General features: G+C 40.1%; 1 protein-coding gene across 1 annotated transcript; it reads left to right on the plus strand.

Annotated features, from left to right (window-relative positions):
* The first annotated feature begins 12,421 nt into the window (after positions 1-12,421).
* bhlha9 (basic helix-loop-helix family, member a9) lies at positions 12,422-14,176 on the plus strand. The gene has a single exon (XM_035178382.2). The coding sequence runs from the start codon at positions 12,693-12,695 to the stop codon at positions 13,563-13,565; it is 873 nt and encodes a 290-aa protein (XP_035034273.1). The 5' UTR covers positions 12,422-12,692; the 3' UTR covers positions 13,566-14,176.
* The last annotated feature ends 12,401 nt before the right edge of the window (positions 14,177-26,577 follow it).

Consider the following 26,577-nt stretch of genomic DNA (forward strand, 5'->3'; position numbering starts at 1 on the left):
AGAGGGAGAGAGAGAGAGAAAGAGAGAGAGAGAGCGAGAAGGAGGGAGGAGAGGGAGACAGCAAGAGGAGAAGGGGAGAGGGAGACAGGGAGAGGAAATAGAGAAAAGGGGGAGCGTCAGAGCAAAAAAAAAAGAAGGGGAGAGCAAGTCAAAAGAGGGAGAAGATGGTATGGGCAGGGGGGGTAGTGAAACAGAGAAAGAAAGAGAGAGCCTGCGTCATCCCTCAGTGTCACCAGGGACATTTCTCTGCACTAGAAATGACTGCACTCGGAGCGGGAGCAGGATTTGGAAAGGGAGGGGGGTTGTCGTTTTAAAACAGCTGAATGGGAGGGAAGGAGGACGCATGCACACATGGTCCACGGTGCAGCTGACTGATTCTCTGTGCTCTCACCCTCTGTAAGGGGACCTGCATTTGATCCTCCTGCTGCAAATATGTCATGTGTGTACAGAGGGTGCATGCATTGCACTGTGTGTTTTGGCTAATACATCTCCATTCAATCTGAATTACACAAAAAAACGCTTCATGTCATCAAAATGTTCGCTCTGAATTTGGTTCTTATTTTTGAGTGTGTTTTTGCTGCAGCATCGAGTTTTTTTTATTTATTTATATATTTCTTTTTTTTTTTTTTGAAAACACCAATTTTTATAAAATGGAATCATCATAGCATCCAGAGAGGATTAAAATTTCATGAGTAGAGGCAGAGAGCACTACCTCACACCAAATTCTGTTGTTCAGGCTGGTCGTGGGTTTCGTGTTTAGTCCAGGATTTAAATCCCTCTTTGGTTTATAATAAAAATCTTAATTATTATACTAGATAGCATTTTGTCATAACATTATACATTAAACAACATTGCATGAGACACTTCTTGCTGGCATTGATCAGTTCCTATCAAAACCAACTTCAACCAATATTTTTCCAAATATTCACAAATATATACTCAAAGAATTTGTCTCACGGTAGATCTGATTTTTCTTTTTTACTCATCTGATCATAACTGTAAATACAGGCCTATGCTAACCCAGTGTGTTCAGTGATATAGTGATAAGTTCGGTGAGCCTATCTGGGCCTAAATGCAGACACACAAATACAGGCTGATGGAGCAGAGGAACTTACAGGTACTCAGGAGGCAGCCAGATGGAGAACAGGTTACAAAGCTGATAATCCAAATTCAAAAGTCTGTGGGAAACATGAGCAGAGGCCTGAGGTAGGACAGGGGGACAGAGGAGACAGACTGACACCCAGTGAGGGGAAACAATGAGGCAGTGTTGCGATTTGTCCACTCACTCACACATTATGTTTCTATATGTGTTTACTACATGGAGGACTAACCAAGGCATACATTCACACAGCTGTTGATGCCTTTCGGACATTAGTTGGATGATACACAGCCAAATAATTATGAACTGGATGTTCCAGATTATCTCTGTTGCATAAACAAACAGCAGAGAGACAGCAAAGCATCTGCATCACATGTGAGACAAAATACACGTTTGTTTTTAGCAACATTTTGTTACGACTCATGTCATGCAAATATTTCATAAGCGAGCTTGTTTCTCAAATGATCCCAATAAGTGTTTTAATAATCATTGGGAGACCTACGGCTACACGGCTGAAACGCTGCTCACCAGAAATCAAGAGGAATATCACATTAGCTAGCAGCTAATGTTAGCATTGTGTTGTTATGAGACTCACATTGTGTACACAATTAAAAGTGTGTGGACACCTCTTTAATTAATGAGTTCAGCAGGTTAAAGAATCAGAAAAAAGAAAACCTGTAACTGTCCATCTCTCTCTCAAGTCTGACAATGCCTCTGACGGTACAAGCAATGCATGATGGTCTGACTCGATCGATGTAGGGTCCAGCATCTGTTCACGAGGTCCACTACAAAATGGCTTATTCACTACACTATGATACTACACTACAAAATGGCTTATTCACTACACTATGATACTACACTACAAAATGGCTTATTCACTACACTATGATACTACACTACAAAATGGTTTATTCACTACACTATGATAGAACACTACAAAATGGCTTATTCACTACACTATGATAGAACACTACAAAATGGCTTATTCACTACACTATGATAGAACACTACAAAATGGTTTATTCACTACACTATGATAGAACACTACAAAATGGCTTATTCACTACACTATGATAGAACACTACAAAATGGTTTATTCACTACACTATGATACATTACACTTGATACTACACTACAAAATGGCTTATTCACTACACTATGATACTACATTACAAAATGGCTTATTCACTACACTATGATAGAACACTACAAAATGGCTTATTCACTACACTATGATACTACACTACAAATGGCTTATTCACTACACTATGATACTACACTACAAATGTTATTTCGAATATTCACTACACTATGATAGTACACTACAAAATGGCTTATTCACTACACTATGATAGAACACTACAAAATGGCTTATTCACTACACTATGATACTACACTACAAAATGGCTTATTCACTACACTATGATACTACACTACAAAATGGCTTATTCACTACACTATGATACTACACTACAAAATGGCTTATTCACTACACTATGATAGAACACTACAAAATGGCTTATTCACTACACTATGATACTACATTACAAAATGGCTTATTCACTACACTATGATACTACACTACAAAATGGCTTATTCACTACACTATGATACTACATTACAAAATGGTTTATTCACTACACTATGATACTACATTACAAAATGGCTTATTCACTACACTATGATACTACACTACAAAATGGCTTATTCACTACACTCATTCACTACACTATGATACTACACTACAAAATGGCTTATTCACTACACTATGATACAACACTACAAAATGGCTTATTCACTACACTATGATACTACACTACAAAATGGCTTATTCACTACACTATGATACTACACTACAAAATGGCTTATTCACTACACTATGATAGAACACTACAAAATGGCTTATTCACTACACTATATAATGAAAAAGTTGACTAACGTCCTGTCCACACTGTATATTTTGCAAAACAAACTTTTTCCTCTTGTCTCTCTTCCACACAAAAACATTTTAAGTCACTAAAACAGAGATTTTTACAAATGAATTCCAAAGTGCAGACTTTCAGAAACTGTATCTTTCTGTGTGCATGTAAAACAGAGCGTTTGGGAAAGGATGACTGTTTCTCTGCGTTTGGTTATTGCTGCTAGGTCTCATTCGAAGTTTGTAGCTTAATCTAGCATCACTGCACCACATTACCAGCAAGGCCTTGTCCAACATTAATTGGAGGACAGCGTTGTTCTCTAGTATTTGACAGATGGTTGATGTAGACTTTATTGCCACCTACTGGCCTGGAATGCTTGTTTGAGTGTTTGTGGTCATTTTTATTTTCTCGTCTGTATGGAGATATTTTGTAAAATGAAGGTTGTGTGGACGGAGACTGTTTTTTAAACAGAGAGGATAAATAAAATCTGTTCATATAAAAATTTGCATTATGTGTAGACAAGGCATTAACACATGAGGCGGTGGTAAGGAGACATAGGGGAAACACATTAGGGTGGGGGAGGCAATGACAAAGACTGGGGACAAACAACAAGAGTAGACACATGATAGTAATTTACAAAAAAAACAGGAAATAATGCAGAGTCCAGAAAAAGACTACAGGAGCTCATGAGACCACGATGCTGTGATTATTGTTGCTTCCTGCTTCACAGTCCAAAGACATTCAGATTGGGGTTAGGTCAAATGGAGACTCTAAATTGAGCGTAGATATGAATGTTTGTCTCTATGTCGGCCCTGTGATGGGCTGGCCTCCTGTGTGCCTCGCCTCTCGTCCGATGCCAACTGGCTCCAGCTCTTTACACGACCCTAAGCAGGATGAGCAGTAAAGATAATGGATGGATCATTTACACTAAAAATAATAAGTAAATAAAAGCTGGAAAGGTGATGCATAGCCTACACTGCATGCATGCTGTGTCATGCTGGAGTCTAAATGTTTGGAAGGGTGTACCACCTGACCATCAGATGGACGTTACTTGTGTACGTGTTGTCTGTGTAGCAACTTGATGTGAATCAAAATGAATATGAATTAAAACGATTATTAATTAGTATTAGTTCAAAATTAATAAACAATAAAAACAACTGTTGAAGATTATGCAACACTGGGCTGGAAATATAATAAAAGAGCAAAGGCTCACATAAAACGTACATGAATATATAACATATCACTTTACAATGATTTAAATAATCTATAAAATACGAACCAGGAGAAAGCCTTTGTATAATTATTGGTTATAAGAGGAGACCAAAACGTTGAATCTGAGGATCTCAAGGGGACTCTAGTAGAAAAGGCCCAGTCGCCCTTGATGCTCAGCTGAGACTGTGACAATGGTTGTGTTGACAATCTGTTTTTCCAGAACAGGTCACAAAAGTCAAAAATCAAATCTTACCATCAATTATAAAATGGACAACAATGCAAATGCAAACAAGAAGGTCAAATGGTAGTAATGTGCTCTCTCCTTTTTGTTCTTGGTTAGAAGTCTGGCTGCTAGATGTTATTTATGTCGATATGATTATGTATGGTTAATGCATCGTATCTACTAGTGTCCATTCATCCTCCTGCTTTTTTTTTTGGTAACTTCAGAATAACAAAAAGCAAATACAGCCTACTCACACCACCTACAGGGAATAAAGGGTATATCTACCTCCTGTCCTCACACACTATGACAATATCCTTCAACCTTTTTGGCCTGTCACTCCATTTTCACGTTCTCAAGATGCTGCCAGTTTATGTGCATGAATAAAGTTCCAAAAGGGAAATAAGAGGGACTGGGGATGTACATTTTTAAACCTAGGTCTTATTGTTGAAAATACTATGTAATATATATATATATATATATATATATATATCTGTGTTAGAAATCTTTCAAACCTGTGAGATGTCTGGAGTAAATGGGGGAGAAACTCTATGACGACATGTTTCCATCAGGTCCCCCGTTTCCTTCTCAACTGACAACTATAGGACAAGTATCTCCCTCTTACTGTCTGTCACCCTCCCGGACCCTTCCCCCTTCATTAGGAAAAGAAACACAAGTCTAAATCTCATCACAAATCTAATACCTTCAAACAAAAGCATTTCTCTGTGAAAACCCTTACAGGGAGACAATAATTATGCCATTTTAAACCACTGACATTACATGGACATCACAAGGCTGGAGAAATATTTCTAATTATATACATTAACTTAACCATCCCTCAGATCAGACCCTATCAAAATGTCACTTTAAGCATACAATGACAATATGTGTTAGTTAAATAGTAATTTTAAAATTCTGCCTGTTGGATAAGTTTAAACATCTTAAACAGTTTTAAACAATGGTGATCTGCTATCTGGCAGATAAACTAAGTCAATATTTCCCACTTGATATCTCCACTGTCACTATCAAATAAAGACAAGTGCCAAACTACTGTTTAAAAATCTATATTGTCTGATTGTTAGCAGGATTACACAAAAACTACTGGATGGATTAGCATGAAACTTGGTGAAAGGATGTGGTATGGATCAGGACAGATCCCATTAAATTTTCGTGCGAATCCAGGAATTATTTTTCAGTCTATTTAAAATAGCACGAAAGGGTGTCTTGCAACATTTTTGTTGATCTCTCAGAGAACATTTCATGGATCTTGATGAATAAAATAGGCGTGTTTAGGGGACTGATATTAAGTGTGTGAAATTTGGAGCAGATCTAAACAAAGATTTGAAACTATAGATGATCCTTGGAGGTATGTGCTCTCTGAGCGCCCTTCTTGTTTTAAATTCTGGCAATAGATTGCACACTGAACAGTTCTGTGTTTCTTTTGGGTTGCCTTTAATCCTTTCTCACAGCACCTCTACCTGGCAAGACTTAACATATTTAAATAAGCTAATTTCCTGGTCCTCACATAGATAAAAGACTCCTCTACATTGTCATGCTTCCTGGAGTTGCTGGTGTCCTCCAGAGCTATTGTCAAGTTGGATTTTGGCTCCCTCTACAGTCATTCTGCCATTTCCCATCTAAAAAACAGCACAAACCAACTGCATTTAAATAACCAATCTAAAGCAGCCTTAGTACTTGTGTGTGATGTTACTACCACTAGAGGGCAACATTTCTACAACAGTTCTCTTTCCCTGCCTTTAATAATATGACAGCTATGAGAGAGAGAGGCCTTCTTATTCCTGTCACTAAGCGGCACTGATGTATAAAACTATTGTCTTCCAAGCTGGAGTTGGAGTTCAACATGTAACTGCATTACAATAAGTGTGACACTGTAAAGATGGGAAATGTTTGAGGTTTTAATAATTTTTGTACAATTATTTAGGAGCTATATGACAGCCATTTTCCGTCCTGTTTAAAGTATCATATTCTCTAAGGATGTGTGCAGCAGTAGCAGAGTGAAAGCCTGGGAAATGAGATCAGTCTCTTGGATTGACATCAACCGTGGTCAAACAAAAATACTTGACAAATTACTCTTGGGTAACTACCAGTGTTTCTGTAATAGTTGAAGGGATAATAGCAACATGTACAACAAGATAAATGCAGTGTTTCAGTGTTGTGTTGCAGAGGAATGTAAATTGCATTTGAAACAAGTCAGTCTTGAAACAATCGTCAGGTGGTAATATGAGCACTGAAACAGACTGTTGTTGTTTTAATAATTCCAATTATTCCCCACTTTTTATACTGACCATTAAAACATGAATTCTTATTCAATGAGCAGTGATTGGGGACAAAATACACAGACTCATTTCAAAGTGTCATGTTAGCTTAACTGGAAATACTTCTGAATGCATTTCTGCACAAAACAAAGACCATCTAAAACACATGGATCACTTATGTCCATTCTGAACATTATGGAGTGATCACAGCAAGCAAAAACAGTCCCACTGTTTATATTCACACCGACTGTAGCTTTAAGATAGACTTTGACATTGTAAAACCTATCATTTGACTTATTCTACAAAAAAGTTGATATTCAGGATTAGAGAGAATATTATATATATTTAGTTTAAGATACAACTGTGGACTTAATTTGGTGGAACAAGTTCAAATCTTTCTCTAAAAGCTTGTAGAAGGTGTGGGATCTCTGTTCTGCTGTGAGAGAGGTTGATGGCCAGAGGCAGGACAAGGTTATAATTGACCCCAAACACAAAGCTACAATTATCAGCCATGTAATGACAAAACTCCTTCAGTTGATTGTAACTTTCCTTTGTCCTTAAACAAATATGCTCCCAGTCAACCAGCCAGCTATTCGATATTTTTATTTAGATGTATTTTTTAACTTATTTTACAGATCACAGATGATAAAAGTAAAACCACGGACTTCTAGCACCTGTCAATCAATCTCCATTCCCAGGACGAGACATTTCACGGACATCACTTTAGGGGAGTGCTGTAAACGTATTAGAGCCATTTAACCAGAGTATTGGTCTGATGCTTTGTTACCACTCCTGTGGTCAGAGGGCTTCACTTTAACTGCTGTGGGTTGTGTGGGAACTAGCCTACGGACAGTTAACCTTGACCACATGTTCCAACACTCCAAATGGACCCTTTAATGACAACCCCGAGTAATGACTGACTTCTCTTTGGAAGGAATGCACGATGAACATACACCGCGGCGTTTCGGGATTCTCTTTTTTCCAACTCTATGCATATTTTTTGGTCATGTCGTACATTAACCTCAGCGTTTGCATGGCACACAATAAAACGTGATTTAGAAGCTTAATGCCTTCCCACTGCACCGTGCAATAAATACAGGTCTTTTCCAGCAGTGCCTTTGGTTTTCAGTTCATATGATTTTACAGTAAATGCTCTCCTGTAAAAACCAGTGATTCATATTGTGATTCAAGTATTTAGGGCAGGGGAGGAAGTCTACTGACATTCCAATGCGGACGAAACTGTTAGACATGTCATGACATCAGTACTGACAGATTTGCATGGTTTTGTTACAAGGTATAAATCACTAACAGCAGAGGTTATAGTAATGTTCTGCTTATGGCTAAATTAGAGAGCACAGTATCTCCTAGTGACCCAAACATTAAAAGTGCTATTTTTCTCCACACAGCCATCAGCCCACCTTCATGACCTGACTGAAAAGATATGTCTCATTAATCAATTGGTTACTGTTATTATAAAGACAGGGTTGACATAAAAAAAAACTAAATCAGATATTTCCATGTCAAGAAATTTGAATTTGAATAATAAAAAAATTATTAAAATGTTAAATTGTGTCTTTTTTTCCTGGCAAATGTATCCTGGTATGATTAACTGCTCGATGAAAGATGATGACAACTTGAAGTATTTATAGGCCTTAATCAAGATATGCTCTTCCTCCTCTTAACAACCATCTATTTTACGTTTTATCACAGCCCTGGAAACGTCTCTAATGTTGCAGAGTACACCTCAGCACACCTTTGTGATTAATAGCCAACGCTGTGACAGATATTGTGTGAATAACACTTTCGATGCTGGGCAGTGCCTGCTCTAGTACCCGAGGCATCGTCTCAAGTCAACAACAGAGATTTTATAGCTGCCGTGCACTCTGACAGGCATCACAGCAGCCAGCTACACGTAAGTGCCAGTAATTTCCATCAGAATGATTCACATTTGTTGTGTCAGTATGAATTGCTCTCAGCAAGTTCTGTTTTTAACACGTTGGACGAGATCTCTAATGCAGACACTCTCTCACCATGTCACCAAAATTCAAGAAGCGTGTCTCACTCAAGTACGTCTCTGCGGTACACGCTGACGGAGGAGTAGAACAGCTCATACACAACCCGACTATAACTCAGATCTTTTTTTTTGTTCAAATGTTTCTTCAAGACTTCATGTCTCACTTTGTTCAAGAAGAGTGTGACTCAGGGAGGCCTGAGAGTCTCCTTCACTGGAGGCTTTGAAACTATCAGACATGGCAGACAGCATTTGGTTCTGACAGAAAAGACACAAAATGAAAGGTGGACTGAGCTGCTGAGCTGCTGGATGAAGACTGTAAAGGCCACAGCCCACTGGAGCCCCTGTATTTGTACAGTCCCAGAGAACACATGCTAAAAACATCCGCCAAGGAGGTTTTGTTTTCATCTGTGTTTGTTTGGTTGTTTGTTAGTTAACAGGATTACGCAAAAACTACTCGACTGATTTCCACAACATTGTGTGGGGGTGTGGGGCATGACCCAAACAATAACTAATAACATTTTGGTCTGGATCCAGATCAAAAGAGGGATCCAGGATTTCCAGGAAATCAGGCATGCTAAAGAAACTAAAGAGTTTAATCAATTTAGTGCAAATCCAAATAAAAATCAGCATCTACTGAATTTAAACCAGGTTTCATAAGGTGCACTTCCACTATTTGTATCATCACCAACATGATGCATAATTATACATTCAAATATCCAGCAGTAATACAAATGTATTAGAATGCCCTGCATCTTAACCAGCTGTGATGTTCAAATGCTGCCTACATGTTACTGTATGTGTAATAAAATCCCACTCAAAGAAAATATACTGTATTGAAAGGACAATTCTGCATGACATGTAGTTTTACTTTGATGCAAGTTGATTTTCATGTTATCACTTTTTACTTTCACTAGACTAGAAATCTGAATGAATACAGGAGACTGGTTTTACAAAGTTACACGTGTTTAGTTTGGTTAAATTTGTTTTACTTGAGTACTTCCTCCAACATGGGGACTGAATAATTATCCTTGCACCAAAAAAAACTATCAAATAAACTTGGGTAACACAAAATTCACAAAGAACCAGAATGGATGAGGTTGTATTACCTTCTCTGCCATTTCTGGAACATGGAAAACATAACTTTGTCCTGAAAATAAGGAATGTTCCATGTAAATCCCATCCCTTAAGGCAATGCAGTATTTCTGCAATAAAAGCGATTAGACTATGACAAATAGCATAACTGCCATGAAAGGCCACAGATTGGCAGTTTACACTTGATAACATTGATTTTTCAGACAAGGGATTGTGTTGTGGTAAATAGTGGAGGGACACAGATAAGTGCAACCCTTTCTTTTTTTTGACTGGAGGCTTTTTATTAAGGTGAGAAAATTCCATGGCAGACACCGAAAACATGCATTAACATACCACTGCAAAGCCAAGGTTAGCGAACCCGGACCTTACTCACTTATTACCCCTAACTACCCCTTAGGAAATATCTATAATGTTTGGCACACAGACCTCTAATAACAAACGGCTAACAACCAGTCATTATGGGGGCTATAGCAGGAGATTTACAAATCTAAGGTTCAGGGGCGTTGGACAGATTCCCCTTGCTTGAAAATGGTTATTCCATCAAGGGCACGGCGAGCAGCGTGATAAAATCTAGTGATTTATTCCTGGCGGCTGATAATTACTGGTGTCTTGTCACCTGTCAAAAATGAATGGACGGGGAGAGTCCGAGGCTGTAGTCTTCATGCTCTTTACACCACAGCAGTAAATCTGACATGTTTGTGAAGCCATAAATCACAGCATGTGATAGAGCCTGCATACTCCGGAGCGGTCCGCGCTGAACATTTCAAACAGTTGAAGCTATAAAGGTATGCAGTAGATCAGCAGGGTTATTTAAAAGGTGTGCTAATTAAGAGGTTACTTTTTACCTTTAACATCATCATTGTGATTAAACTGCTATAAACAATGACACAAATAAAAACTGCATCATATTCAGGTTGTGAACATTACTAGCAGTGATTATTTAATAGTAGTGATTTAGGCTCATGACAAATTTCACTGGATTTAGGGGCAAATTTAAATTTAGAAAACACAAACATAGTGTGATTTGCTACTTTGATTTATGAATGGCTTTTGGATCCAGGTCTTGACATGTTAATAAAGGGATTATTGTTATGTGTTACTTACATTGTATAAAATGCATCTGGTTTATTCAAAGTGTAATAGAGAATATTTTGCAAATTAAAGAAATGTGTGTAGATTTTGCAATAAACTTGGAGCAATAATAAATTGTGCAAACCTCAGGATGTATCAAAGCATTTGCATTTATCTTTAACTTGGGGGTATACGAATAAAAAACTTTATAATGAGTTAATAATCCAGGTCTAAGTTGATCCTCTGGACACAGCAGTAAAATGACCAGACTGAATTTTCCCATCTCTTAGCTGTGCTTTAAGAACTGAAACTCTGGGCTGTAATTGTTTTAAAGGTTGGCGTCTCTGAGCCGCAACACGCACAATAAAACGAAGAGGGCAGGAAGGAAGCAATGCTTCTCAACGACCCCCAGTTCAGTGTCTGAGGTCCTACCCTTTAGTTACCTGACCCATTGCACTTGGCCAGAAGCCTATAGCTAAAGGTCAGTGCAATCACCTTTCACTGTCCACATATCTGATACAGAGATCCTTCATGGGGTTGTAGGCTTTTCCTCCAGCTCCAATATTCAATAAACCATATTGTCTTAACAGATCTAAGATGTGTAAAGAAAACACAGGATAGTCTATTTATATTCTGCATCTGGTATGTACTGTATTTGTTTAGAAAATGACATGTAACTCATCAACTTACTGGGTAATTAATAAAAAACTATTACAAAGCATTTATTTATTTAAAAATATATATTTTGAAGAAGAAAAAGGCACCATATCTTCACTATAAAAGATCGATAGCTTAAGCCAGCAGTAATTGCAGGCTCTAATTGTGAAATTTTTGCCCTTGTTTTTTCCCTCTCTTTGAAGTCGAAGGCTCGTTCTACTCTTGTCCTCGGGTGCTGCCCGGGCCTGATTTATGGGGACGGGTTCCAGGGAAGCTATTCTAAATTACATGGCCCTTAAACCTGAGCGGAGAGAGACGGAGAGACAGGAGAGAATGGCCACTCTCGAGACAGCTAATTGCAAGGACAAATCTGACCTACGGTGGATAAGGAGGTTCTTCTCTTCCTGCACCTGAGAAAAGGGGAAATGTGTTTAATGGATCAGGCCACTTGGGAAATCAAGTTTTTCAACAAATGTCCCTCAGACGAACATTCAGAGAAGACAGATGTAGACAAATAACCCTTCATAGATAACGATGATGAAAAGAAAGACATGTAGATGGTGCAGAGAAAGAATGTTGGTAGTCATTCAGCTCAAGTGTTGTTCTTTACAATGTCAGAGAATGGAGCTTGAGTTTGAGACTATATGAAGAGTGAAGGAGTGAGAACAGACAAATCTAATTAGTTATAAAGCTGTCACAGGAAGTGTGAAATTAGTTTTCCAAATAATTAGTGGGCTTAGATTCTGTTTTTAAACTGATGTGCAGTGTTGAAACTGTTCCGTAAGATCCTGTAAGAGATGTGAGGGAGAGTCAGAGGAGGAGGAGGAGGTGACAGTGCCATTTGCCTGGAGGGCGCCCATAAACCTGCAGTGGGAGAGAGAGAGAGAGAGAGTGCACCATTCCTCAAAGGTGACTGTGCCATGTGACTTCAAGAGCTTTTAAAAGCAGGCCAACCTGTACAAGAGTTAGGTGCAAGTAATCACAAGGCAGCAGAGGAGTCGGAGGAGGAGAATACCTGGGCTGTCGGCACAGCAGCGCAACACCGACAGCCCCACAAAAACAAACACCCAGGGAGCAGTGGCAGGCTGCACACGCACCTCTGACTTGTCCGTCCGTCTCTGATATCGACAGAATGAGCTGCAGCAGTGTTGAAGCATCAGAGTTCTCTGAGGAGGAGCTGGAGCTTGGAATTCTGGGAGAAGAGGAGGACGACGGGAGTCACAAGGCCTCTTACGAAGACAGCGAGAGCTCAGCCAGCAGCCCGAGTGACCTGGAGGAGGGCCAGACCAAGAAGCGCAATCGACCGGTGCGTTCAAAAGCTCGGAGGATGGCAGCCAACGTGCGCGAGCGAAAGCGCATCATGGACTACAACCAGGCCTTCAATGCCCTGCGTGTCGCCCTGAACCATGACCTCAGCGGCAAGCGGCTGTCCAAGATCGCCACGCTGCAGAGGGCCATCAACCGCATCTCCGCGCTCTCGGTGTTCCTGAACTCCAACCCCCCCGGCAAGGCCTGCAGCCACCGGGAGTGCAACCGGGCCACCGCGGGGGCAGCTGTCACGGGAGCACCTCGCCCGGACCAGACCCGGGTATCCGTTCCGCGCCTCGAGCATCAGAGTTACATCCCCTGGCACACGTCCCTCTCTCACCAGATGCAGCCACAACAAGGGCCCCACGTGCACAGGCTGCCCGCGGAGCCACATGTCTACATTGACAACATGGTGTCATCGTGCCCTCCGTCACCCCACTATCCCTGTTACCCCACCGAGGGACAGCTTTACGCCTCGCATGGACACTGCAGCAGCCCCCACCACCACCCGCCCAGCCCTCTGGGGTACCCTCAGGTGGGCGAGGGGTTGGGGTACCAGCCGGGGATGTGGGCCTCCTGCACGCAGGGATATGTGGACACTTTTGTGGAGCCGCCTCCCGCGCTGGGGCTTCCATGGCAGGTGAGCTACAAGTCAGAGTCGGAGCACAGCCTGCCTCTGTGCTCTGACATACTGTAACAGGTACATCCATCCACCCCCCCCCCCCCTGTGCGCCCTGACGACTGCTGACGACACCAGTGGTGGTCTGTGACACCATCTCAGGGAGAAACGTGACATGACGTTTTTGTGTTTTCTGCTGTTGCAATCAACTCCGTATAGTAGGAACAATGTTACTGACAGGCATACATAAAAGTTCAATGGCAATCGAGACTGCAGAATGTTGTAAATACTAACAAATGTATTTTTGACCTTGCATTTCAAAATGGTTAACTCCAAGAATGTTGTACAATCTGCTGTTCTAGTTGTTAAAGCTGCAATATTGCTGAATTACTGTACATTATTTGACTAAATGTGTGCAACCATGAAATGCATAAGCCGACTGGTCGACAAGGACAGCCTGCATTTGCTGTGGTATACTGTTACTGTTCCTACGCAATATTTTCAAGCAGTGGAAAGTGGATCCTACAGAAATGTGATTCCGATTAGAGCCCAAAGCTCAACATTTGTAAATGTATTTATTCTCTGTGTGGAATATAAAGTCTCTGTGGGTCTGTTGACCCAGTGTTTGTAAAATTGTAAAGAGCTTGTACATCGTTTTCTAAACTTCAGAATTAAATGTTAAAATGAGATCGCTCTTGTTACTTCCTTTCATGACAACAAAGTTTCATTTATTTGCTTCTCTGATCTTCCACATAACACAAAGCATTGTTGTTGCATGAGTGCAAGTGCGAGAATGCATGTCTGTGTGCATGCATGTCTGTGTGTGCGTGTCTATGTGTTTGATTATAGCCTAAGGTCAGAAGGCTCAACCTCTCGGGGGAAGAGATGACAGAGGTCCTTCACTCATTAGAAAAATGTCCTTACAAGTCCATTCTTGTCACTGTTCTGGAAGGAAAGAGTCAAGGTGCTATTTACACAAAATAAAATAAAAGTATGGGCTGACAGCTAGAAAGACAAGACCGACGGTGGTTTTGCTATGTGAGGCAAAAAATCTCAAAGTATGAGAGGTGAATGTGGTGTATCATGCACACTTAGCTTTTCTGGATATTTTTTGCTTTTTTTATGGGTAAAGCTCTGCAACAACAGCAAGTGAGATCACTTCTAGTGCTTGCTCAGCTCATCCAGAGGGTCAGAGGACAATCAAGAAAAGTAAATTCTAACCACAACCTCTCATCCCGGCCTCACAGGCTCATGTTCGTCAACAACAGCTTTCCCTCCCCTGCCGAGCAGCATGTCATGGAAAACAGCTTTAATATTAGACTGTAGGACAGAGCCCACCGACAGATTTATGTGGTCTCAGGAAGGAAGAGTGTGCCCCGTCATCAGTGCGGTGAAATCCCCTGTCGGGCTGCGCTGGCCCGCAGGTGCAACTGGGTGTGGGAGAGGTTTTTTTGAACATCCTGGAGGTCTCCCAACAAGGGCCTGGAGATGCTGCTGAAAGGAGCTGGCCCGGGGAGAGGCACTGCAGGCTGACTGGAGAAATAAATGGTGTGGTACGACAACAATTAGCAGGCAGGAAGGAAAGCGAACGCAGACAAAGAGATGAATGGAGAGGAGGAGTGGAATAATAGTAAGAGGAGGATAAGAAAAAAGGAGGACAGTGACTCCACTTTGGGCCCGTTGCTCAGCTTCTGCACAGACGTGAATCATTGGAAAACCTTGACTCACAAGCGAGTGTGGCTGACAGCACTCAGTGACGGCATGTCTCTTTCTCCTCCCTTTTTGGCACAAACACAGATCTCCACTCACTACAGCCAGTTTATCTACTTGTCTGGGTCCTCAAGATACTCTGAGAGTGAAAGTGGGCTGATAGGATCTTGCTACTGATGCTGCGCCGGTCGTCTAGTTCTTGTTGCTGGTAGAATTCACAAAGAGGAAAATCTCTACATCAGATGAATAGGAGAGTAATAAAAAAAAGGCCGTCTCTTTGTTGCTTTATAGAAAAGCTGCCGTATAGAAAAGATTGAATAGTATTTTCACCGTCAACTCGGCTTTGCTGACAAGCGCAAGAAAAGTCTGACACAGAAATATTCTCATTTGAACTGTTAGCCTACTGAATTAATGAATTGAATTGGTTTCTAAATAATGGTGTTTCACGTTTACAGTGAATTTCTTCACAGTGAAATTTATAAACATTTAATCAGTTACTCAATCAGCACAAATGTGATGAGCTCATCTGTCTTCAGAAAGCTTAAAATAGTGATTGCGGATTATGATGATGGGTCATGTTCTAGGTGGTGGCTAATCATGGACTATGATTACAACAATACTGCTTGATACACAAAATGCCCACTCACACATTACTGTTAATAACTGAATAACATAGCTGCTCCCTTCATCTCTATCAGACATTTTATTATGTATAAATACTTTTAACATTGACACACCTTTCCATTATGTTAAAAACTGTTTCATCTAATCAATGTTGTAAATACTGTTATTTTGTTGATGTGTTCAGGTACGCACGGGATCTATGGCTCTTTTGTCTGTCCAGGGAGAGGGATCCCTCACATGTGGCTCTCTGAGGTTCCTACGTTTTTCCCCTGTTAATGTGAGGACTAAGTATTTTTTGATTTTTAATGTGATGTCAAACTGAATATGTTTGTGGTTTCAATCTACAAATTAAAATAAAATCAAGAAGTATTTGGCATTGAATAGTGCTTGACTAGGTCATAGTGTCATTTACGTGCAATTGTGACTCACCTGAGGATTTACCTCACTTCTCCGACATGTGAGCCTGTCAGTGAGGCATCTTTTTTCCTTTTTTTCAGGACGTTCCGCCTCCTCGACTGCCTCTGCTGCCAAGCTGACGGGAAAGAAAACAGGCAAACATGAGAGAAATGATGCCAGGACACGAGGGTGTGTTCGCTTGATATATGGGGATGAGTCAGACTTCAGAGTGAAGATGCCTGTTGCACACACACACACACGCACACACACACACACACACACACACACACACACACACACACACACACACACACACACACACACACACACACACACACACACACACACACACACACACACACACACTATTCCGATATGACATCACTGATGAAGGTGAGAGAAGTGCCAGAGGGCATGATGTGACAGACCTACTATAGCTTGTTCCCGTAACATGCACAAACATATTATACTGTATGTTTATAAGACTTTTTCTGTGAGACTGTGTCAGGACGTTAAATCAAATGTCACAGACCTGTTGAGTCACCCACTGAAGTTTATAGTAGATAAACTATACTTAAAAGAATATAGTTTTCATGTGAACTGAATGACAGCAGAATGATTACGGCAAATAAATCCAATCATGTATTTTACTGCTCTCTCTCATTTCCTGTCTATCTCTACACTATCAACTATCAAATTATAAAAATCACATGGTATGATCATATCACCAGGTTTTCAGCTGAAAGTCAATTAACAATATAAAGCAACGGACATATTAACGGTAGGACAGTGATTTAGATTAACTCCTACATTAAAAACAGGAACTTTACAATAGCAACTTTGTTTCCATAGTTTTTCGGATAAATTATAATTTTCTGTCCTCATTATTCAATAGGTCTTTATTGTACAACATTTTGTCTTTAGTGGCTGATCCCATTCACCTGTTTTCAAAAAGAAAACTTGAAACAACTTTACCAGGTGTAACATTTACATAGAGTCGGTGTTCACAAAAGCTGCTGAATTCTATGACAATTAAAAACAACCTTTTCATACTTTCTTGTTTCAGTTTTTTTCTTTTACACTGATTCACCTTGTATTTCATTATTTATCAGACTTTTGTCCTTGTTAGAAAAAAAGCACAACAACGCTTGCCTCACCCACTCAGGAAGTGTTATCTCTGCCCTTTTCTCTTGACAAATGGAACAAGATGCAGCTTATTTTATTGATTTGTTTGTCTCAGCAGAGCCACGTGTAGTTTCACTAGTGAACACTAGATGGAGACAGCATAATACATCTCTGCGACTCAGGGTGCTCAGAGTCAGAGGCCTGTGCTCCACAAATACTCAGTAAATGACAAGAACAGCGGCAGGAAAAGCATTGAATTGTAAACCAAAATAAACTAAAAAGCACAATTAATTTTGTCTACCATTATAAAGATCTTGCTGTTTTCATTGCCATAATGATATACATGGTAAGGTTGGAAATAAATGTGTGTCCTGTGGAGATTAAAGTGCTCAAGGTTTCAAATCTCATTTGATGTTGCAGTACTGTCAGTGGGAATGCGACAACACTGCTGCCTATTATTCACATTCTGTTTCATTTCAGAGGCTTCAGGGTTTTGTTTGCTTCTCTGTTATGGAGCAAGTTATATAATTTACAGGAACTGTGGATAGTTCTTTTTCCCTGGTATAGCAAACCATCCTTCTGTTTAAGAATGAAAACTCTGGTTTGAACTCCCTCCAACAACATATAATATCAGATGGTGTATAATAAAACAAAAAAACAAACAAGAAGAAACAACTTCAATTAAATCCATGGTTTTTACATTTTTGATACTGAACTCCACCACTGGCAGTCCAGATTAACAGAACTGTCCCACCAACATTTAAAATGTATACAGCACATGCAAGGCATGTCAACATGGGCAGGTGTGGCTCAGTAAGTGGAGTGGGTTGTCCACCAGAGGGTCAGTGGTTCCATCCTCTCCAAGTGCTGAAGTGTCCTTGGGTAAGAGAACAAACCCCAAAATGCCTCCAATGGTGTCTATCACACACTGAGTGATGTGTGAGAGAAAGTGCTGCACATAGATGCACTGTATGAATGTGTGTGTCAATGAGTGAATGACAAAACTGTACTGTAAAGAGGTTTGAGTGGTCATCAAGCATTTACCATTTGTATAACCCACTGGTGTTTATGAGCATCGTCTTTGTATCTGTGAGGAGTTTCTCTGAGGATCCTCCCACAGTCTGAAGACCTGCCAGTCAGTTTGAATCCTATCTGCCACTTGATATGAACATAAGAGTGTGGGTGATTTCCTAATCTGTGACTACATCCACACAGACATTTCTCATGTACGTTAAATTAAAGATGGACCAATTTGTCCTCCACTCATAAGAAATCTGTTCTAGTAGTGCAGCTTCAAAGAGGTTACTTTGAATCGGAGGAAGAGAGCAGGATTATTACCTATTTCTCTCCAGCTGAGATGGAAATAATGTGGCATAATAACGAAAAAGGCAACGGGGGGGCTGCAATTTTTGAGAGTGAGGCTCTTGCTCGTGAAGTGCTGGTTATTTGGCTCATTAAAGGCTCAAAGGGTTTCATGTGAACATACTGAATGACTCCAGTGACTTTGAAGTGAACTTGTGATGTTAAAATCATCTCCCCATTATCTGTGAACTGTGCATGTCACACAGTCTCCATTAAGTCATCCCAGACGAAACGTAATTATCTTAGACTGGGAAATGGGGAAAAAAAGTGAAAAGGCGACCTGGTGACCTGAGCTGCCTCGAACATGACTGCAGCAACTGTGCCGGTGAGCTTCAGCAGACTGTGGCAGGAGAGCACAAAGGTGACTCTCTGACAAGATGACACATCTCCCAATCCACCGTGGATAACCTGCCCAGATGACACTGAGGTTACAGAGATACGGGGATGAGCAGAGAATAGAGGGCGGCAGCTCTGGCTCTGGGATTCGAGGGGCTGAATTCAGCTTAGAGGTGAAGCGGCCACAGGTTTATTAATTTGAACAGTCTCAGTTTGGTGTCGTGCAGTTAGATTTTTTTTTGTAGATATTTAGCAGGAAATAAGAGAAAGCAGCAGGGAAATTTGACATTAACTGTTTTGGTCTCTCTCTCTCTCTCTCTCTCTCTCTCTCTCTCTCTCTGAGAGTGAGAAAAGTACAATGTCATGTTTGGCAATGTATTTTCAAACAGTGTGTACACAACTGTTCTGTATTGTCCTTCATTCTTTTGCTGCCTTCAGCATGTGAGGATTCCTCCTCACATCCAAGGACAGTGTGCTCCAATTAATCCTGCATCATAAATGGAAGCAGAGAACCTGACAAAAACACACAGTGTGAAAAACCTTTTAAAATGTCTGCACCCAGATGGGAACTGCTCAGATCTCCGTGTCCAGCCCTCTCAGCAAAAGCGGTATCTGCTCAGTGTGTGAGAAAAGTGCTGTTCAGAACAGTCAGCTGTAACAAACAAACCGAATCGTCCAGACAGAGGAAACACTGGTAAATGAAGAGAAAAAGCTTCACCAATTTGACAACACGTGAACGGCAAAAACACACATGGGCAAATTTCCTTACCCATAAATAGAAAACAGAAAAAACAAAAACATACAAACACACAGTGCAAATAGAGTTTCAAATGTGTATCCTTGTGTTTTCTCTGTTTGCCTGTTTTCTGTTTGCTGCGCTCCACATTTGCATAAATTGCTATGCTGCATACAGTATGTGCTGTCAAATAGGTGAAGATATTTTCCTCTTTGATTGTGTTTGGTCTGTCTGCAAGTCTCAGAGCGCTGGGCTCTGGGGGCAAACATAAAATACAGTGCCTGCGCACTATATGTGGAAAAGCTGCTTCTCTCAGAGAGTCACATATCTGAAGGAGACAGCCTGTGGGCCTGTGACGAGTGGTTCCACTGAGTAGAAGCTCAGTGGAACCACTCGTCTGACACAGAAGACAGTGTTGGTATCGTGCTGTGGTTTGTCCACACTGACCTGTGTTCTCTTCATTAGCTGCAGATTTGTCAATATCCCTGATGGTCGGAACATTGTCCACTGGGCTTCAATAAGATTTAGTTCAAAGACGCTGCTGCCCTGACCTCGAACAATGTTATCTTCTGTTTTCACGTGAATTATAATCATTATAATAATAACAAGTATGATTATTACTAGTACTAGTAGTGGTAGTAGTAGTAGCATGTAGCAGTAGTAATAGGAGAAATATTAGAGGTAGTAGTAGTACAATAAGTAGTAGTAGGTTTATAGAAGTAATATAAATAGTATTACTAGGACTAATAGTAGCAGTATTAGATGTAGTAGGAGTAATAGAAGTAGTAATAGTGGTAGTAAGGTTATAGAAGTAGTATTAGTATTGTTAGTAGTAGTTGTGGTAAATGTAGCATTAGTAGTTGTGGTAACAACAGTGGTATTAGTAGTAGTAGGAGTAATAGAAGTAGTAATAGTAGTAGTAAAATATGTAGAAAAAGTAGTAATAGGAGTGGTATTATTGGTAGTAGTGGTAGAAGTAGTCGTAGTAATAGTAGTATGTAGACCAAGGGTTGGTGAGCTGGGAACAAACTGTGACAAGCACACAATCACTATTCGGCTTACAGATACACAAAAATACACAAAATAGCATAATTTCAGGTCTTTTCCAACTCACCTCAAGGATGTCAGGATAGATGTGATTTCTTCAGATAGTCGCAGACATCATTTGTCGAGACGCCAGGCTGCAAAGACGGTATTAATGTCAACGATGCAGACGTTTCCCTCGCTCATGCTTCAGGTGCCTCGGATCCTGACAGCGCTGACACCTGTGTAAAGAACAGCACCTTTGATGAGAACGTTGAGCTGTGAGTGTGTTCAGATCATTTATTAAAAAGTCCTCTGTGAATACTTCTCTTCCTCCTGTGTTTTTTTTAAGTAGCGGTGTGCACACGGCACAGTAGGTTACAGACTTTACAGGAGACTTAATAATAATGTATCAAACTGAGGTGAACTTCAATTTCACAAACTGACCTCTCCCACAGACAGCTTGTACACATCTAGATGACCCTTTCCCACAATCCACTGCCTATTAACTCAAAAGGTCAATACATACACTTCCACACTGAACAGATTTTGAGCTGCTGTCAGTTGCTGGCATTTTCCATGATGTACTTCCAATTTTCTCAGTAAATTAAAATAAAATAATGTGCTCTGACAGATGTCAGGGTGGTGTATTTGTTTATTTCTCGTTCAATTAACAGTAGGGTTTATTAGAGAATTTATGAGATTATTTTTTGCAAGAAACTTTTGCTTATCCAATTTAAAGTTTGAGCTGATTTGGAACGGTCAGACGTTTTCCCGATATGTCCACTTGAAGGTAAATTCATTGGTATGCTGTGTAGCCCCTAGTCTGGAGAGTGCAGAGGCTAGATCACTTAAAGTTGGTAATTTAGTTAATAGAGTGGGTCTAAATAATTGTGAAAAGTAAATTGGTCTTTTAAAGGGTTATCTGCACTCTGACACAGAGCCACCTCTCAGGAATATAAAACAACACCTTGCTAAGTGATTGGACAGGCTCATTTCAGCAGCTTCTTTCACTGCTGCACCATGGATATTTAATTTTCCCTTCCTCTTCTTGGAGGCCACATCTAATGGATTGATTTTTTTCCAGGGAAATTGGTTTATAAAACGTTCGTGTGTGGAGAGGGCTGCAGGAACGTGTCAGATGAGAGGGTAGAGAGCTGAGGTGTGGACAGTTTGAAGAGAAGTGCCAGTGGAGACCAGGGCTGAAATCCGTGTTTGCGCCTTCACAGGCTCGCCAAGCAATTACAGCTCCTCTTATTCCATAAGCCCCCTCGAACCAATTGTTTGAATCCATTTCATCACAGTCAGGAGGAAGAAAATTAACATTACTGATTGAACTTCAACATCCTGAGGTGAAATGAACACGCGACCCGAGCTGATGTCTTCCGGGGGAAACGTAGATATTCATGCACATTTTATCTCATTCAAATCAGTGTCCTCCGGGAGAGATAGCAAAAGGGCTCAGCTGTAATGAGAATACCAAAGAAGTTGTGTCATTAGTCACAGATAAAGAAACATTACATGCCAGACTTACTTGGCCTCTGGGGCTTTACCGTATTTTTCTTCGACTGAGGTTTGCTTTTTTTCCCCACTCTATGCAGCTGAGGCTCACAATTTAATCAATTCCCTTTTCTGAGGCTGAGAAGTAGAAAGAAAAGCCTGTTACTGAAGGGGAAAACATCATATGGGTAAAGAATTGAAGCCCAACTGCCAGAAGAAGATGGATTAGGTTTGTTTTGTTAGGTAAGTCAAACAGGCTTTATATTTACAGTGTGGTTGAGGAAAATGAAACCCAAACATCATAACGTTGAGGTTTGACTTAGCCTACATGCACAGAGAGAGCATCTCTCAAGAGGGAGCTAATCCATGATGGCGTGAGGCAATCAGTGAAGCCTAATGTAAACTCACCCACATGAAGCGAATGTTAATCCTCACTTGGATAACAATGAAAAGCAGCTTGATAATGGATGGCTAGTTCCTGAACACCACCAACTACAGGATTGTATTAGGTTTCATGAAGGTCTTTCAGATGTAATTATCTGCAGTAAAATGTTTATTCGTACTACACACAATTTTACCCTTTTATCTATTTTTCACCTGACACCTCCAGTTTTTTCCTTCTAATGCAAATCCTTGTTGCTGCTATGCAGATTTTATGGGAGATAATAAGAGCACAAAAAGAAAAAAGGAGGAACCTATACTTAGCTTTTTAGTTATTGAAGGACAACACATTAAAGAGTTAATAGGAGCTAGCAACATTTTAGTGATGCAGATAAGCTGTTACAATGTAGGGAAAAGTAAGACTTGTAGATAACCAAGACCCAGGCTGTGTCCGATATCCCCCACCTACTCACTAACTATATAGTGGACTACACAGTGATTAGTGTTTGCAGTTTCAGGTTTACAGTCCCTCAACCTTCCTGCTCTCCAGTCCCTCTGAATCTGCACTGCAGAGTGAGCATCAATACATATTTTCATTGTTCTTTGGGCTGTTCATTTCTCCTTTTGATGAAATCCCCATTAGGAATACGTTTGAGAAACTCTTCCCACATAGCCTCCAAATATTGATTTGCAATTTAATGCTTTTGTCTTGGTGTGTGATCTGCTTCATTTGAATTCCTCTGTGTGGGTTCAACTTCTACTGCATGTACAATGAGCTATATAGTGCACAGTATGAACTCATTTTCTTATCTAGCTTAGATGCATCATGACCTTTTTGTTCTTTATATTTGAGTATTGCACTATTTCATTCCTGTTTTCCCCTCCGTATCTATCTAGCTATGGCTGGTGACATTATGTTTTTTGGTTGTCCATTTGTCCGTCTCATTCTGGTGAAATCTCAGTAATGCTTTGAGGCCTAAGGAATCAATTGATTTTGGGGGTCAAAGGTAAAAGGTCAAGCTTCGGTTGACCTTCACATTTCTGGACCCTTGACTCTAGTGTGTAAAGAGCTTGGACTCAGGGATAAACTTATTAGAATTTAGTGGTCAAAGGTCAAAGGTGACTGTGGCTTCATTGGACTAGTTGGAGGATGCAGAAAATCTGGAGGATGTTATTCTATTTTTTTTTATATATATATAATCGATTATATAAATGAGTTTCTAAAATCAATAGCAATAAAATAGTTTTAAGCTTCAAGATATCAATATATTTATATAGATTCTTGTTGTTCTGGGTTTGTACCCTCATGGTTGAATGCACTTATTGTAAGTCGCTTTGGATAAAACCGTCAGCTAAATGAAAAATGTAAAATGTATATCTCTCATTGTGCAAACACAGTGAGGAGGTACAACACATCTTTAATCTACCTCAGATTTGTAAAGTTTTGCCGTTTATCAAGTGTTTGTAATTCTCTGCTCATAGAGTTTAAAACCACAGGAGCAACAATTAGTCTTTAAACTTGAAATACATAATAATGTGACATTTATCACGAGATTCATCAATATCAACTGATAAAAACATTTCTATCTTGATATCATTTTTGGCTATATGGTCCGGTCCTACTATTGGTGTTTTAATATATAGCCCCTTTTCCACTGCAGACATTTTGACTTATTTTAGTGGAAATTGCAGGTGTTACTAATACCATTAATAACAAGTGCTTTCCTTTGAGGTATGCAAGTTCAAGGTCCTTGTGTTGTGCATCCTGTCTACTGGCAAGGCTTACTGAGACACTGACCTGGAACAGAGCCATCGTTAACGTTAGAAGTAATGCCTTCCGCTAAAACAAGTGGAAATGTCTGCTGTGAGAAAAGATCTATTCCAGAGCCCAGAAACTGAAGCAGCTAAATGAAATTCTGCCATCACTCATTTTATTATTGACACTTTTCCTACCGTGACATGTCAAAACATGTTTTGAGAAAAAGGCCTATTGTTGAACTGTTGTTTGTCTTTCACTTACACTGGGACCTGATAACTGATTGTCTGTCTATGGGCCTCTTTGTATTGTGTCTGTTGAGATCTTTCTCTCAACAGACATCCTCACTTGTCAAAAACAACTGCAAGTTAACATGATTCATGGCTGAATTCCATTCAGGTGTGTCAGCATTGTCTTGCTGGGACATTAAAATGGAACAGACCCATCATTAATGTAATTACAACTGTGATTTTCCTGTTGTGGCATTCGTAAATGTCTGCTGTGGAAATAGCAAACAAACTAGCACACGACTGTACTAACACAGGTCTTTTCTATTGGACTTTTTCACCCATTCATAAAGTGACATGAATGTTTTGTTATTTTTTTTATCATTTGATGTGCTCATGCATTGCAACTGGAATCACTGTACCTTAACTTAATAACTAGGCAACATTAGGCAGTGAACAGTCAAGCTTCAACACAACAGAAGAGATTTCTTGCTTCATCACTTAACTTCTTTCACCTCTGTTGTTCTGTAATTGCCTTTGAAAGTGTACATGCTGCAGAACTAATGTGCTTTGCTTGCTTGATTCTAGTGAAATGCCAAACTGTTTCCTCGCTGGTCAGTGATCAGCTGCAGAGGCAATCTAGATGAACTGCTGAGTACAAGCTCCAGGATGTGAAAAAATGTGAATAACAACCCTCCCTTCTAAAATGTGAAATACATCAATATAAATATCCCCCAAAAATTGATTTATTGTACATGATGTGTTTGACTTTTATTTCTGGATGCACAAGTATTTAGAAAATATAGATATTACTAAACAAGTAGACTTGTAAACACTCAATACCTCCATCATCCTCTGAACAGCTCAACATTAAGCAGGGGGGTAATTATAATGCTTGAACATTACCATAGAACTGGAGAGCACTCACCCAGAGGGCAATTAGCCTCATATAACCCTCACATGACGGCTGAAGTGAGCTAAATAAAAGCAGATGTTCACAGCGGGCCAGAGGTCGGTTTTTGATTGTGAAAATGTTCTTTTAGTCTTAAACCCGTGGTACGCCCCAGTAATACAATTGTAAAGTGTATAAACAACACATTTTAAATAACAGCATGCACATTAAGTGTTTTTCTAATAACTTACATGAATGTGGATGGTTTTGTTGTTGAGATATCCATTAACCTTGTGGTCAGTAAAGACAGTAAAGCAAAAATTAGGTTAAAAAGTGCCTCCCTCAACCCTGCAAAACCGATCCCTGTTTGCGTATTCACTTTGAATAATGCTACACAAAGCACAACACACTAATGAGGATGCCGAAACCCTCTCTAGATAACAGATTGTTCTTGACAATATAGAGCATAACTGGCTCATTAAGACAAGGGCAATTTACTGTGTTATCAGCCACGGCAAGCTTCATCTAGCTTAAAATAGCACATTAACTCTGTCAGCAAAGTGACACACTGATAAATGTCTGAAATGAGTGCAAACTGAAACGCTGCGAGGCAGGAGAGTTTCAAAGAGGTCAACAGACAGCCAGCGCGGGAAATCTGTCAAATTACAGGAGTGCAAACAAGATATAAGATGAATTTGGGAATACATTGATCAATATTAAGATGGACTGCTAAATGATTCAGGGAGGCAGAGCTGGATAGGAATTCAGGAACATGGCAGAAATGATACAATACGTGTTTGATGTGTCGAAAGCGCTGGTGAAATTTAACAGCAGATGACAACGAATGTTAGACTCTGCACTCAGTAAGATTTTGATATAAGCACAAACCATTAAACTGAGCTGCTAAATATGTTTGCAACTAAGCTGAGTGTCTAAATTGAGATTATTGTTAATTTCCTTAATGCAAATGATGAAGAAGCCAACCTTTTTACCATGACTGAGATGAGACAGGGACAATGACT

This window comes from Hippoglossus stenolepis, chromosome 15 (genome assembly GCF_022539355.2).
Source record: "Hippoglossus stenolepis isolate QCI-W04-F060 chromosome 15, HSTE1.2, whole genome shotgun sequence".
NCBI lineage: Eukaryota > Metazoa > Chordata > Actinopteri > Pleuronectiformes > Pleuronectidae > Hippoglossus > Hippoglossus stenolepis.

What these genes read in the sequence shown, in the direction of transcription:
- bhlha9 (XM_035178382.2), top strand. Translation starts at nt 12,693, where the DNA reads ATGAGCTGCAGCAGTGTTGAAGCATCAGAGTTCTCTGAGGAGGAGCTG.